This window comes from Pteronotus mesoamericanus, unplaced genomic scaffold, assembly GCF_021234165.1.
Source record: "Pteronotus mesoamericanus isolate MK-2021 breed Mesoamerican mustached bat unplaced genomic scaffold, CSHL_Meso_final contig_56, whole genome shotgun sequence".
NCBI classification, from domain to species: Eukaryota; Metazoa; Chordata; class Mammalia; order Chiroptera; family Mormoopidae; genus Pteronotus; species Pteronotus mesoamericanus.
The window spans coordinates 7,163,880-7,178,708 of record NW_026555201.1 but is presented as its reverse complement, the minus strand read 5'-3'; the positions used below and the strand labels follow the sequence as shown (position 1 = coordinate 7,178,708).

Sequence of the window (14,829 nt, the reverse complement as noted above, 5' to 3'; positions counted from 1 at the left end):
AAAAGACACTTTTCTTAAAGAAAAGCAAAATGCTGAGGAATGGATGGTTAAAATTAACTTCAGGGTCTTTATCCATCTTTACAAACATATATGTATTTACAGATCCCCAAAAAAAATAAAGGCACCTATTTTCACTGGTAAAAAAAAGAGAAAAACATAAAGACACAGGCACTTAAAATTTTTTTAAAAGCCAAGACACATTTTAAAAAACCTAATAAATTTTTAATTTTTTCTTTTTCGTAACAGGACAAATAACAGATTACATCAAACTTCAGAACTCAAATATCTAGTTATTATACATATTCCCAGCTGTCTTGAAGGGAAGGATCTTGGTCAGCTTAACAGTTTCAGGTAAAATAAGCTGCATAATAGTATATATTACAATAATAAATGTACAATGTTTACATGAAATAGTTTTAGAAGCAAGATAAAGATGCATATGCATCAAAAGGCGACCTTTTAAAATGCCACAACTATATTTTACATTCACTCTTGCAACAGGTCACAAGATGGGGTCACTAAGCTCAGATAAATCACTATGATGCACATAAAATGGTTATTTTATATATTATATATATTTATATTTTCACATTTTAGCATCTGAGACATAAACTGAGAATTTAAAATTTATTCTCTTCAGATAACAAATCATTTATTTTTCATAAACATGGTGCCCACAAAAGCACATAGGTAAGGCACAATAGGGTTTTCTGTTACAGAACAGTGTGCATCATGTTTATTTAACCAGAAAACGTGCATTATCTGTGCAAGTTCATGCTGCAAACCCAACACATATACAATAAAAACCAAAAAGGAAACTGAGCTTTAAACAAAATCAAAATTGGTACAATTTTAGCTGTTTCACATATTCATTTGAACTAACAATAATATATCAAAGGGTTATTTAAAAACAAAAAACAAAAACCCAGTTGTTACAAGTAAACTTTGTTTCACAACTATTTTAATCTGAAATCAAAACCCATAATAAAGTAACTTTACTGAAACAAAGTAAATACTGAGGCACAAAGCAACTGGTCACTCGTGCATTTACTATATTGCAAACTCTCATGACCCAAAATTGTATATATGATTTTTCAAATACACATTTTGCTAAACAATGTGCCCTGCTTTAAACTTGACATATAACAGGGGAGCTAACATTTTATTAAATTATAAATAGATTGGGAAAATGACTTAATCCCAATGATACTATATCATAGCCCTAGTATTTATAATAAATACAGCTTTTCACAAAATACTTTTCCAATATCTGCCAATTGCTTCTTTATTGCTCACATAAATTTGAATCCATTACAACTGGTATCGAAGCTTTCACACAAAATCATACTCAAGACATTTTTATATAAAACCTATAAAAGATATTTGAAACTTGTATCTAATACTTCCAGGTGTTTGGCTGTTTGATCTACGTGATAATACAGCCATATGTATATATGTGTGTGTATATATACACATACATAATATATATACACGTACACACATATATACACATATATATATACACATTAGATTATGAATAAAATAAGAAGCTTATTTTACTGCTTTAATGCAGACATCCTCACAAAACAAGGCTACTTTCGCCACCACCAGCATTTATACATATATACAAAAGCCAGTTTAAGTACATGTACATCTACTTATATGTAACCACTAAACTCAAATTAGTTTTCCCATATTCCAGCTGTTGCAAATGACTCTCTTACAAGCAATAGAAATCTAAGGTTAAATTGAGAAATGAACAGTTTTATCATATTAGCCTGTAAGGAACTATGCAGGTTACTGTATACAAGAATTTACAACATTAGTTCACAGGAAATTATGGAAATACAAGAAGCCTCTTCACCATGCTTTTGTGTGGTTATCAAAACACTTCTTGGTGCAAAAATACCACCACCACATCTGAAAATACATAATAAAGTCAATGTTCTTCATGCAAAACTTTAAATGTATTGGCTTAAATGAGCTCCAAAAACTGAAACAATTATTTATCTACTCAGCATTGCTGCCTCACTGCTAAGTCCCTTTGGAACCTTAAGATTTCTGGAACGTTCAAACAGAGCTGTATTCAATAAAAAATATTACATACAAAAAGCATTTTAAAAGGAAGACAGGAAGCCAAACAGGAATTTTTGAATTTTCCTATTGTTAATAACAGTCCTAGAAGTGGAAGAAAGTCTTTTCAGGAACCTCCTTGAGAATTGGCTAGGCCAGTCCGCAGACGAAGATGAGACATAGAGTTCATGTGTTTATTTGATGGCTTCAAGGGAGTGTTGCAAGTAAGAGCGTGGGGAAAACGATGGTGATATCTATCTAGTCGTAAATATTTTACTGTAACCAATTTCCCTGTTGTAAGATAGAAATAATATTTTAGATCTGTAAAAATGTGCTTAATAATTTATATAAAAACTGTGGTAAAAATATAAACAAAAATGAAGAAATCTAAAATTATTACTCTAAAAATGCTAATGTGAAATTCTTTAAAATCTGGTATAGTTTAAATAGTAAGCCATAGTTTATCTCTTCAAAATGTTATAATACTTAAATTTCTTACCATCAAACCAAGAGCCATGCAATGCCTTGAAAGCTTTTCCAGCATATTCTGGAGACAGACATTTAACATATACACAACCCTGTAATATTTTTAAAAAAGAAAAAAAGAATACTCTTAGTTTAACAGCAACAGATTCAAAACATAGAATTCAATAGTAAAAGTTACTTTACCTCACGTGAATTTTTGTCTACTGCAATATGAACAATGCCATCATTATCACTGCATTTTTCTAAAATTGCTTCTTGAATTGCCAAATGCCACTGATCCCCTATTTCCCTAAAAATTAATGAAAACAAAAATCAACAACCATATTCTGACTCAGTAAGGAGTCTTCTGTCTCTTAAAATATATATCCTACTAGAATGTGATAGTTTAAAAACTATATATTGTTTAAAGGTAGTAGTAAATAACTGCTTGGCACTAGAAGTAGGTAGATTTTAAAAATATTAGTATTCAGAAGCTCAGCCCTTTTCTCACTTTCCAGAGTAAGAACACACAATAAAGGATTAGCCGATGATAGCACAAATGTGCTGTCGTTTTTATGTTTAAATGACATTTCTACATACGTACCTACAGTCATTTCTTTTTTCTTTCTACGTAAGTGTTAATGAGCATTTTAATGAGTTGGAATGGACTGGTAAAAGCTGAATATTGTTTTATTTTCAACGACATTTTCAAATCCCTAAACTTAAGGAAAATGCTTAATAAATATAGTAAGTCCCCACTTAATTTCATCAATAGGTACGGTGACTTTAAGTGAAATGATGTATGACAACCAATTTTACCAGAGGATAACTGATATATACAGAAGTTCCTACACATCTCATCAATGTTGCAACAAAATGACATCGAACAAAATGACCTTATTCAAGGACCTGCTGTAGTGTATTCTGAACTTCTCTTCTCCAAATAATTAAGAGTAATACAGGACATTTTGCAAAAACAGTCACCTCCATATTAAAGAAAGCTTGAAGATACCCTGTGGCACAAATGCACATTTGTGAGATACAGATCATGGGGCAGAGGGGAAGGTGGCTACATTTAAATGGTAATCTTCACCTTAGGTAATAAAATATTGGACTGGAACTGATTTCCTGACCATTAAGGTATGAGGTAAGATTCCCAACAGAAGGATTACCACCTGGCTGATTGTTTCTATACCTGCAAAACAGAGGCTATGTATATATTGACAGAGCTTCCCCACACTTCTGATTTTGAATCCCTTATTTAGAAACTCCTCTTATCAACTATTTCTTGAAATAAATGAGTCATTAGTTGGAACTTATGGGTATTTTATATTAAGCAATTTCCACTGTGAGGATTTTTTTTAAAAGACAGAATGTGTCATATCATTGAACAGATAGGGAACTGCCTCCAAGAAGCAAATTCTAAAGATTATAGCAGCTTACATGTGAAATATTATGGATTCTAAGGCAATAACTTTAGACTGTGCTATTCTTTGGATGCATGTGCTGCTCTAATTATACAGACAGAAAGTTTCTCAAATATCAAATGGACAGAAAACTTTCTTAAATACTGCACAGATAAACAACTGTAGAAGAGAAGGTATGTAACATCTTTGTAGAGATTTTTTACAATAAGATTAGAAATTTAAATACCAGATATTTCTTCTCTCTATGGCCAATTGAGGCAAAAAAAATATTGGCAAATATGACTTATACATCTAATAAAGAGTACTGTTTTTATCACGTGTGTCATTAGTTTGACTCAAGCATTTATCTGCTATGGATATTCACAGTGAATAAAAATATTTATAAAGGTTTTACAAATCATTTTATATCTGTGTCTTTTGGCCAAAACTTTGCTTGAATAAAACAAGAGAAGAGAAAAACATAACATTTCTGTAGTTAGAGACTGAGAAATAAAAGAGATCTTTCAATTACAGACAGCATAATATTGATTTCTCAGCCAAATATTCCAAATAAAAATTACATATAGCCCTAACCATAATACTTACATAACTGGATCAAACATATTTCGAATCTTGAGACACGGTGTCAAACTATTTGGTGGTGAATTTCTTCTATCTAAATGAAATGCTACAAAAAAAAATTAGTTTTACTTTGCCATTATTCCATTTTATTAAAAAGGTATTCAATCATTCAGTTCATTCAAACATATTCACTATGTATTCTTACTATGAGGCAGACTCGTGATGTTAAGGTGAGTAAGACAGTCACTGCTCTCATGCAATCTACAGTTTACTGGGGGAGACATGAAACAGTGTCACCAAATAAATCATAACTATGGTAAATTCTAAGAAAGAATGGTACAGAAAGCTGTCTAAGTAACTTCAGCTTTAGTAGGAAAGTATCAGAGAATACTTCATCAAGGCCGTGAAATTTATGCTGGAACCTAAAGAATAAATAAAAATAGGCAGAGTGAAGAGAGGTGTAAAGGACATTTCAAGCAAAGGTGATATAGCTTGTACATCGCCGGTGAAGCAAATAGGAGCTTGGTCTATTCAAGGAACGAAAAGCCATTGTGGCTGGAATAAGGACAATAGAAAGGCAGACCTGAAAGCAGAGATGTCAGATTGTTCAGGACCATGTAGGTCCATTAAAGTATTTAGACATGAGCTAAGTGCAAGAGAAAGCCACTCAAACATTTTCAGGAATAAAAAATAAGATGAAATCTGTCTTTTAAAGTTACAGATTTTAAAAATAGACTACCATATGGAAAAATCAACTAGGTATAAGCAAAAGTGAACACAAGGAGACCAGTTAGAAAGGTATTAGAGTTGTCTAAGAGGGAAATGATAATAATTTGGATAAGACAGGGCAGCAATGCATTTGGAAATAAATGGAGAGAACTGAAATATATTTTGGAGTATATCTGATGTGATTCATTTAAAGAACTGCAAATGGAGGAAGCTAAAAGAGAGGTTATGGATAGCTCCCAGATTTATGGCAGAACCAACTAAGGAGAGGCATCGTTAATTAGGGACACTGCAGGGAAGGTCAGTTTGCAGAGAACAGATACTGAGTTCACACACATGTTGAATTTGTGGTGCCCATCTCCTAATAGAGAAAGTGAAGTATATAGCTGGGTACAAGGAAACCAGAAGGAAGTGGCAGCCCCAAAACCAAAAGAAGAAAGTTTCTAGGAAGCTAAACTGTTAACAGTTCTAAGTAAAATAAGGAAAGAAAAAAAACATTCACCGGATTTACTAATATGAAACTCTGAGAGCTGTTTCTTTAGAACGATGGGGTAGGAAACACATTGGAGTCAGCTGAAGAATAGCTGATAGGTAAAAAAGTAAAATTTGTGAGTAAAATGTATAATGCTATTTGGCTGTAAATAGGTGAGGTAGGGTAATAGCTACAGGACAATGTAGAGTTCAACACTGTTTTAAAGATGAGAGACTACAGCTTGTTTAAGTGTTAATTAAAAGACCCAGTAGTGTCTTGGCCAAGTGGCTTGGTTGGGGTGACATCCAGAGCACCAGAAGGTTGTGGGTTCAATTCTCAGTCAGGGCACATACCTGGGTTGCAGTGTGCGTACGGGAGGTAACTGATCTATGTCTCTCTCCCCCGCCCCCACCTCTCTCAAATCAATAAACATATCCTCAGGTAAGGATTAAATTTTTAAAAAATCCAATAGAAGCAAGAATGTAAAACAGTAAGGGAAGATACAGGGTCCAGCACAAATAATGTCCCTTTTTTAAATTAGAAAATCTTTTATTACAAAATCATAAGTATGTAATTCTGTAACATAATATCACACACAAGCACACCATATGACATTTTAGGTGAAATGTTCAAATTAGAACTATAAATTATTACACCCATATTATTACCTTACCAACCACACTCAAAAAGGCATTACTTCTGCTGGACCCTGTACTTGAGAAGATGAGGTAACGGCTCCGGTCTCTGTTAAATGAGACAGCTCCTCAATTGCAATAGAAAGTGAAGATGAGTACAAATTCTGGTAATTTTATGGATTTGGTGGTGGAAATTTGAGGTAGGTACAATCTCACTGCTTTTACTTGAGTTGTCAACTGAAAATCAGGAGAGAGAAAAAAGAGCAAAGATTTGAAAAGTGGGGAAGAAATCTAAATTTGTTAGAGTAGAGTAGGAAAGTGAAGTGACTAGTAAAATATGGTAAGAATATTAAAGTCTGGTACTGCTGAGGTCCTAATTGACGTTAACTGTTTATGAAGGTGCTAGTTAGTCAAATTGTATGATTTTTCTCCTGCTGTGTCCAGCCACTTGCACATAGACAAGCAAAAACAAAACAGTTTCATCCTTAGTTGGAATTTAGCAGCATTAAGATGAAGGATGAGTAATGACTTAAGGATACTAGCAAGAGAGTGATAAGAAAGATCAATCATGGAAACTAAAATGGATAGAAAATGAAGATAGAAAGAAGGATGAAGAACAGAAGAAAGGGACATTAACAAAAAAAATGAGATTCTGAGTTTTTTAAAATCCAAATTTATAAAGGAGAAAAGTTGAAAGGACAAGTTTATGGTTAAAGACCACAGTGTATCAATTAAAGATTTCAGAAGTATCTAGTGACAAGAAATATCTGGGGTGTGATGTCTTCAAGCAATGCCTGACATGGAGAGGAGGAATCGTCACTGGACATAAAAAATTTTTGCCAAACCTCAGATCAAGAAAGTCTGTGAACCTCTAGTACCTTCCAGACTTTTCTAACAGTGTATAGGTTCTGTTCTTAGATGACCTTTTAGTTGCAGGCAATCTGACTTCCTTGAAATTCCAATATTGGCCTGTGCCAGGAGGGGATGAACCAGAGAAAAAGAACTCATACGACCTTATGTTAGCTTAGACCCGGGCTTCCACAAAATAACAAAGCTGAGAATAACTATTTCTGCTCACTTCTAGTCAAAAAGTAGTTCTAAAGATCAAATTGATTTTTAAAATATATGCTTTGTCCCCCTGACTAAACTGTAATCACCTCCTGGGTCAAGCAGAGACACAGTAGTTACTGAATACACTTCAAATACCTCAGGAACTACCTTTGGATCCTTCAAATACTTTTTATCCCAAACACAGCATCTGTCAGAGCATAAATAGTTCTCTGGCTCCTTAGCTGGGATTGTTTGATTTTAAACTGGTGTTTTATAATACATTTAGAGATACTAATATAATCATCTAATTTATATACAACTATCTTTCAGAAACTGAACTAATTCAATAACATTGATTATTTAACAATTACTTGGAAAAATATTATATGACAACAGTTTATAATGGTAGTGAATTCATTAGATTACTGTAATTACCAACCCTCCAACCATGTTAACTTTTATTTAAATAATGGCATTTATAGGGGGAATTAACTTATTTTATTTATAATGGCATTTATAACTTAGTAATTAACTTATTCCTAAGTTAAACTATCTTTTTACATAAACTACCAAAAACTCAGTATACAACCACATTTAAACAGCGTAACATTTGTGTTCAGATATATTTAAATAAAAGCTGAATTTATTTTATGTATTAAGTTTTTAAAAGGCTAGCTCAGAGTCAGCTGTATCTAGATAAACTACATTTAATGGCATAAAATACAATGTTAAAACTAAATTCTCTGTATATTAGAGCTGTATGTTCTTAAATGAAGCAAAAGATGTACACATACCATTAAGGAATATTCCACCTTCGTATTAGCTTTCTATAACCACTCTTATTATGATAAAATTCTTAGAAGAATTCAAATCTCTCTTGCTACGAAGTCTACAGACTGTTTTATCATCCCGACCATCCAAAAACAATAATGATTAAAAAATTCCTATGAACAAAATAATGGCCTTTTCTAGGACACATATGTATGTACATGTATAAAACATAAGTTATAGCTCTTATTTCCATAAAAAATTAGGGGAAAAAATGCAATTAAATCTATAATAACTAAGTTGCTTTGTTATGTGAAAAGGGAAAAAAAAGTCAAAGTAATATATATAGTATTCTATTACAATAAAGACAAACCATTTAAATTTTTATCAGCCAGGAGAAAAGAAGGATATATCAAAAGCTAACACTAGTTCCTTCTATGGGATGCAACTGGAAGGGGAGTGCTGCTTTCTTGTTCAATTAACTATTTTAAACAACATAAGACTTTTGTAATTGAAAAATAATAGAAAAAAATTTATGCTTGTATTTTTTGTTGTTTAAAAATACATACCTTGACCTTGCCATACTTTAGAAGGTATTACTAATATTTTGTCACAGGATGCAGAAGGCTGGATCCACCGCCAAACTAGAAAATCCGCACCACCTAGTCTTCGTGTTTCTGTGCGAACTCTAGACTCATTAGCAGCAAGGAAGTCAACAGCTCTATCCCAGACTTTCTTCATTTTTTTCCTATTATGTGAAGAAAATGACTATTATCTTAGCTTGTCATCTTCAATATTAGTAATTGAGTAGTGATTACTATTAACTCTGGACGTTTTTATCACTGCTTACAGTTTTTCAAAAAGGATGCCTGAACCTCACCTCAGATTTCCTGAATTTCGATCTCTCGAGGTAAATCATAGCATCAATATTTGCTCCACACTGCGCCCACCCCAAATTTCCACTGGTTACTCTCATGTGTTACTAAGGTTAAGAACACCGCTTTAGCATATGGCATCATCTTTTATTTTCAAGCAGTTATTAGTTCTTTTATTTAAAAAGCTTTGTAAACAAAACAAAGTATTTAAAAACATTACTAATAACACATCATTGGCTACTGTTTGTTTTTTTATCAAGATGAAAGTATAGGAAATCAAGTAGAGACTGACAACAAGAATCTAATCTATTAGACTGTGAATGATTTAGAAATCTAGTTGTCCATTTTGCAACTCCAAATCAGGAAGGTAACAGAAAAGAACTCAGAAAGAGTTTCAAGTACAAAAATAAAGCCTGAACAGTAAAACAGGTCTAGCTGAGAAGGGTGGTAACTCTCAATGTAATTTTCACAACCACAGAAAACACGAATATTATTTACTTCAATTCATAATGCTTTGAACACACCTGTCATGAGGCTGTATTAAGGAATCTCGCACATGTGGAATAGGTATGAAAGGTTGTAAATCTTTGTTTTCCTGGCAAGCTTCATTATGACTTCGTAGAACATCTGAAAATAAATAAAACACATTTACAAATGAATCAATCACTGGTTATCATGTTATAGTTTATCACATGATGACATTCTAGAAATAGTTCAGATTTTTAAAAATACTGTACCTATAATCTTTACCACGATATCATACATCTGTCTTGTTTCCTCTTCCTCTTTTGTCCAGCGATATTTCATATAACGCAGAACAACACAAACCATGACTACACCTGCAATATTCACATATTTTGCATTTTAAGAATTGTAGTCAGTGGCATTCAATAACATTCATTGCAAAAGAAAAAAGAAAACTTCTACAGTGACTATTTTAACTTCCATAATGGGACAATGGAATGAGCCTTCAAGATAGTAGGTTGAAAATGCTACATAATTAAAACTACACAGAAAAAATTAATATTAAACATAATCCAGAATCTACCTTAATCTCACTCCTTACATTATGTTGACAACTTTTTTCAATTTTTAAGTTTTTTTCAATTTTTAATGTGTCAATTATGACAACTGAACATTTAAATTCTGTTAATTTTTTAAAACAAAATAACATAACTATGTTTCACACACTTTTTCCTTTACAGCTTTATACTACTAGAAAAGTGAATCTACTGAGACTAATCATACCACACCTTACTTTCTAGGTAAAATATTTTTAAAGGAATTGAAGAGAAATAAGAAAAATCTCCTAAACTCCTATTATCAATCAAAATAGTAATATAAAACCTAGGAATCTTAATGTACTACACTTGCTTTTTCTTTGACATTCGTATGACAAAGTTTTACTCCAACTTCCCCTTATAAGTACTGTTCTCTAAACAGATGTTGACATTATTTTCATAAACTCAATGTTATTATATCTTAGTGAAGACACTTGGATGTGATTTATAATGGCAACTATCACAGAAATAAATTCTCAAACTTGGCATTTGGTGAAATATAGACACAAAAATTCTAGAATGCAATGTATCTCCTTCTCATCCTAACAACTTACCTAAGCATAACAACAATAACCTATGGGTGACAGTAACAAAAGCACGTCGAAAACGACACCAAAAAGACATCTGTGGCCTTGTGGATTGCAAAAACTGCACATCAGTTATATTTGTCAATTGTTCCTCGGGGCCATAACCAACACACCTGTTTAAAAATAATTAAGGGAGAGTTCAGAGGCAAAAATCACTTCTTATACTACAAAATGATCGAAGTGGAAATAAAATCCTTTACCTTATTCCAACATCTTTTCCATTTTCGAAAATCCACTGTAATGAGATGTTAAATATATCTTCGTATTCAGGACCTAAGTCCTAATAAGAAAAATATCATAACAATTAATAATTCACATTCATTTGACTTTATGTGTAAGCTGTCCTATAATTAATATACTCTGCATAATACTTAAAACCATATAGCATAACAAAAATGTATTATCAGTACAGGAAAGTAAAAGAAAAAAATGACCATTTCCCTACCACCCTAAATAATCACTGTTAATATTTTGCTATGTTCCCTTTTGGTTTTTTTACATTTACAGATTTGGGGTTTTATTTTTTTTAACTTTTTAAAAAAGTATCATCAAAAGAGTGAATTAGCCACTTTTAAAAAATGGAACATAATTTTTAGATGAACAAATGACAAAGTATTCAGACTTGGCTGATTTCACAGGCATTTTCTCAACAAGTAAATAATGTCAACTCAAGAAAAACAATTGACTATATATTATAAATGATAAAATTCAAGCTCTCAAGTGACTGAGTAGGATTTTGAAACACTTGTATCTGTAACTATGAGCTTGACAGCTTCACAATATTCAAAATCCCTTGCAGTGAGACTGGTGTGATAGTAATGGTTATGACTTTTGGGTATGGAATAATAAAATGTGTCAACATTTGGAAGATCTACATAACCAGTAAACGAGTATTTTCCAAATGATGAATGCATGAATTATAAAATCTTGCATATGTAAAAGATCCATTCAAGTGCAAAATAAACCAACAGACTTTAAAGATTTGAGTATGAAAAACTTCAGATATGGTTTTAAACTCCACAATGAAACTAAACTAATTAAGAAGCTACTAGTTTTAAGAGTTATGTGGTACCAAAGAATATCTACAATTATTTGAAGAGTATTAAAATACTTTTTCCTGCTTTGACTACGTATCTGTGTGAGGCTAGATTTTCTTTTTTTTCCTTCATCCTCACCTGAGGACACACGCATTGATTTTTAGAAAGAGGGGAAGGGAGGGAGGGAGGGAGGGAGGAAAAGTGGAAGAGAAACATCAATGTAAGAAAGATATATTGACTGGTTTTCTTAAACGTGCACCCTGACCAGGGTGGAACCGCAACCCAGCCATGTGTCCTGACTGGGGACTGAACCTATGACCTTTCCGTTTGTGGAATGACACCCAACTGAGCCATTCTGGCCAGAGCAGGCTAGATTTTCTCGATGTACTTCAACCCAAAGAATATCACAACAGATTGAATACAGAAGAGATATGAGAAACCAGTTGCCTTTTATTAAGCTAGACATTAAAGAGATTTGCAAAGAAATGTAAAATAATGCCACCTCTCACTAAATTTTTTATTTTTGGAAAATGTAGTTATTTTTCATAAAAATATTATGTTAACATGTCATAGTTCATTATTCTTATTTTAAACAAATAAGTAAATTTATACTTTTTAACTTCTAATATGGTAATGATGTATCTAAATATAAATAAATATATACATATATATCCCACACACAAAAAACAGTTAGAGTCCTCAATAATTTTAGGAGTACAAAAGGATCCTAAAACCAAAGTTTAAAAATTGCTGTACATAGATGGATGGTGTATTTTTAAAAATAAATTAGTAAAAATAAAAGCGGTATATTATATCTACTGTTTTTCACTCGCTTTTTTCACAGAATGAGGTACTGTGTCACTGTAAGTACACATGGAACAACCCCAAGGTTTCCCAATAAAATAGTATTCCATTGTATGATTATTGTATACTTAAGCAACCCATTATTAATGAACATTTAGAGCACTTCCAGTTATTTTAATATATTAAATAGTACTGTACTTAACATTTTTGAAAATTCTTTCAGTATTTATTGAAGATTCACTATGTGTTAAGTACTGTTCTAGGACCTAGGGATGTAGCACTAAACAAAACAATCAAAATTCCCTATGCTCATGAAGCTTATGTTCTATTCAAAAGTATGGTTTTATGTACTTTTTGAAATACAAAAGAATGAATTTATAAAAGTAGAAATAAGTCAGTTTTTAAAATCCCTTTTATAAAAAGGAAAGTTACTAGTAAAAGCTACTACATTTTCTCGGCAGATTCTTCAGTCGTAATGGAAATCACAAGGTTTTCATTTATCAATGATATTTACTTCCAAATATGAAACTGGTAATTGTTATATATAAAATTTGAAAATGTGATAAATAGTTTTATAAGCAAAACTAATCTAGCTAGGCATTATTACTTATGTATAACTAATGTTCAGATGTTGAAGGTAACTACAGGCTATCATTTTTTTAAAAACATGTGATCATTTCAGTATTATTTATAAATTCTTAAAAAAGTATAGCCAATGTAAATATTTAATCAAAGAAAAATGTGTTCTATATGAAACCATTTCAATGGGATATTATGAACTAAGAAATAATCATGATGAGAGCTAAATAGCTATATGCTTAAAATAATAAAACTACAACATTCAATTTCTATATATTTATAACTAACATTATGTACTCATGAGTAAAAACTAGAAAATAAAAAAGTAATTTTTTATTTTAACATTGTTTTAAGGTGTTATACAATAAAATTTGCAAAAATAATTTTGGACAATTACTGTTTTGTTATAAATATACTACTAGAAATTTCTTGTGTATGACTAAATGTCAAACAAAAATTTCAGAATTATTGCACTAAAACTAAAGGAAAAAAACTCTAATGAAGAAGCATCAAGAGAACATACATCTAATTACACTGCATGGATAAGGATTAGATAAAGCACAAGCTACAGTAGTACCCCTTTATCCTGTTTTGCTCCTTAGTTTTTTTCCAAAAAATAAAAGACAGTTTTCATTTTCACCAATAACTTTACTGATTTAGACATTTCGAGTATATCAGTTATCTCCCATGTGGTATAACACTGATTGTTCTCAATTAATGTCTTGATTTGATTGCAATCAATTTCAACTGGTCTACCAACCATGGAGCATTGTCCAGAGAGAAAGCTCCAGCATGAGACTTTGCAAACCACTTTTGACATGTATGATCAGTCACAGCACCTTCTCCATACACTGCACAAATCTTTTCTTGCATTTCAGTTGCATTTCTACCGTTCTTGAAATTATAATAAAGCATAATACACCAACAATGTTACATATTTTCTTCTAGCTTCAGTATTAAAATGGCTACACAAAAATTCACCAATTTTGATTTTTTTTTAAATGCCCAGCTCATATGATGGCTGCCACAATACAGTGTAACAAAATTGTTATAAATGAAACTAAAGACAACTAAGCACTACAGGGAGCTATCTTATGGAAAAAAATAAATAAGCTTTTTGGCCAACCCAATAGCTCCCTGCCACTTAATACCTAGTAGCTTTTTCAGTTATTAGATCAGCTGTTGCAGTATTGAAGAACTTGTGTTTAAGTAAAACTACTTTACTTAATAATGGCCCTAAAGTACTAGAGTAGTGATGCTGGCAATTTGGATATGCCGAACAGAAGCCTTAAAGTGCTTCCTTCAAGTGAAAATGCTGAGGTCGCTAAGATCTACAATAAGAATGAATCTTCTATCTGTGAAAAGTGTGAAAAAGGAAAAAGAAATTCACACTAGTTTTGCTGTCACACCTCAAAATGTGAAAGTTATGGCCACAGTGTATAATAAATGCTTAGTAAGATGGAAAAGGCATTAAATTTGTGGGTGGAAGACTGAACAGAAAACCTGTTCTGATCCATAGCAACATGTTGTGCCAGAAAGCACTGAGCCTATATGATAACTTAGACAAGTGATCCTCTGAAAACAGTAACCACATTTACATAATTTTTATTACAGTACCCTTTATAATTATCCTATTTTATTACTAGTAATTGTTGTTAACCTCTTATTGTCCTTATTTATAAGTTAAACTTTATCATAGTTATGCATGT

The 14,829-nt window shown here is 31.9% G+C and overlaps 1 protein-coding gene across 1 annotated transcript in view; it reads right to left on the bottom strand.

Annotated features, from left to right (window-relative positions):
- Positions 1-290: 290 nt before the first annotated feature.
- Positions 291-14,829, bottom strand: part of LEMD3 (LEM domain containing 3) — a 56,482-nt gene continuing 41,943 nt past the window's right edge. Inside the window, exons 5-13 of the mRNA XM_054580053.1 lie at positions 10,901-10,980; positions 10,668-10,813; positions 9,790-9,891; positions 9,577-9,679; positions 8,747-8,925; positions 4,551-4,632; positions 2,743-2,848; positions 2,573-2,651; positions 291-2,364 (exon numbers count right to left, since the gene is read on the bottom strand). Of these exons, the coding sequence (XP_054436028.1) occupies positions 2,201-2,364; positions 2,573-2,651; positions 2,743-2,848; positions 4,551-4,632; positions 8,747-8,925; positions 9,577-9,679; positions 9,790-9,891; positions 10,668-10,813; positions 10,901-10,980 (1,041 nt within the window). The 3' untranslated portion in view covers positions 291-2,200. The remainder of the gene's footprint in view (positions 2,365-2,572; positions 2,652-2,742; positions 2,849-4,550; positions 4,633-8,746; positions 8,926-9,576; positions 9,680-9,789; positions 9,892-10,667; positions 10,814-10,900; positions 10,981-14,829) is intronic.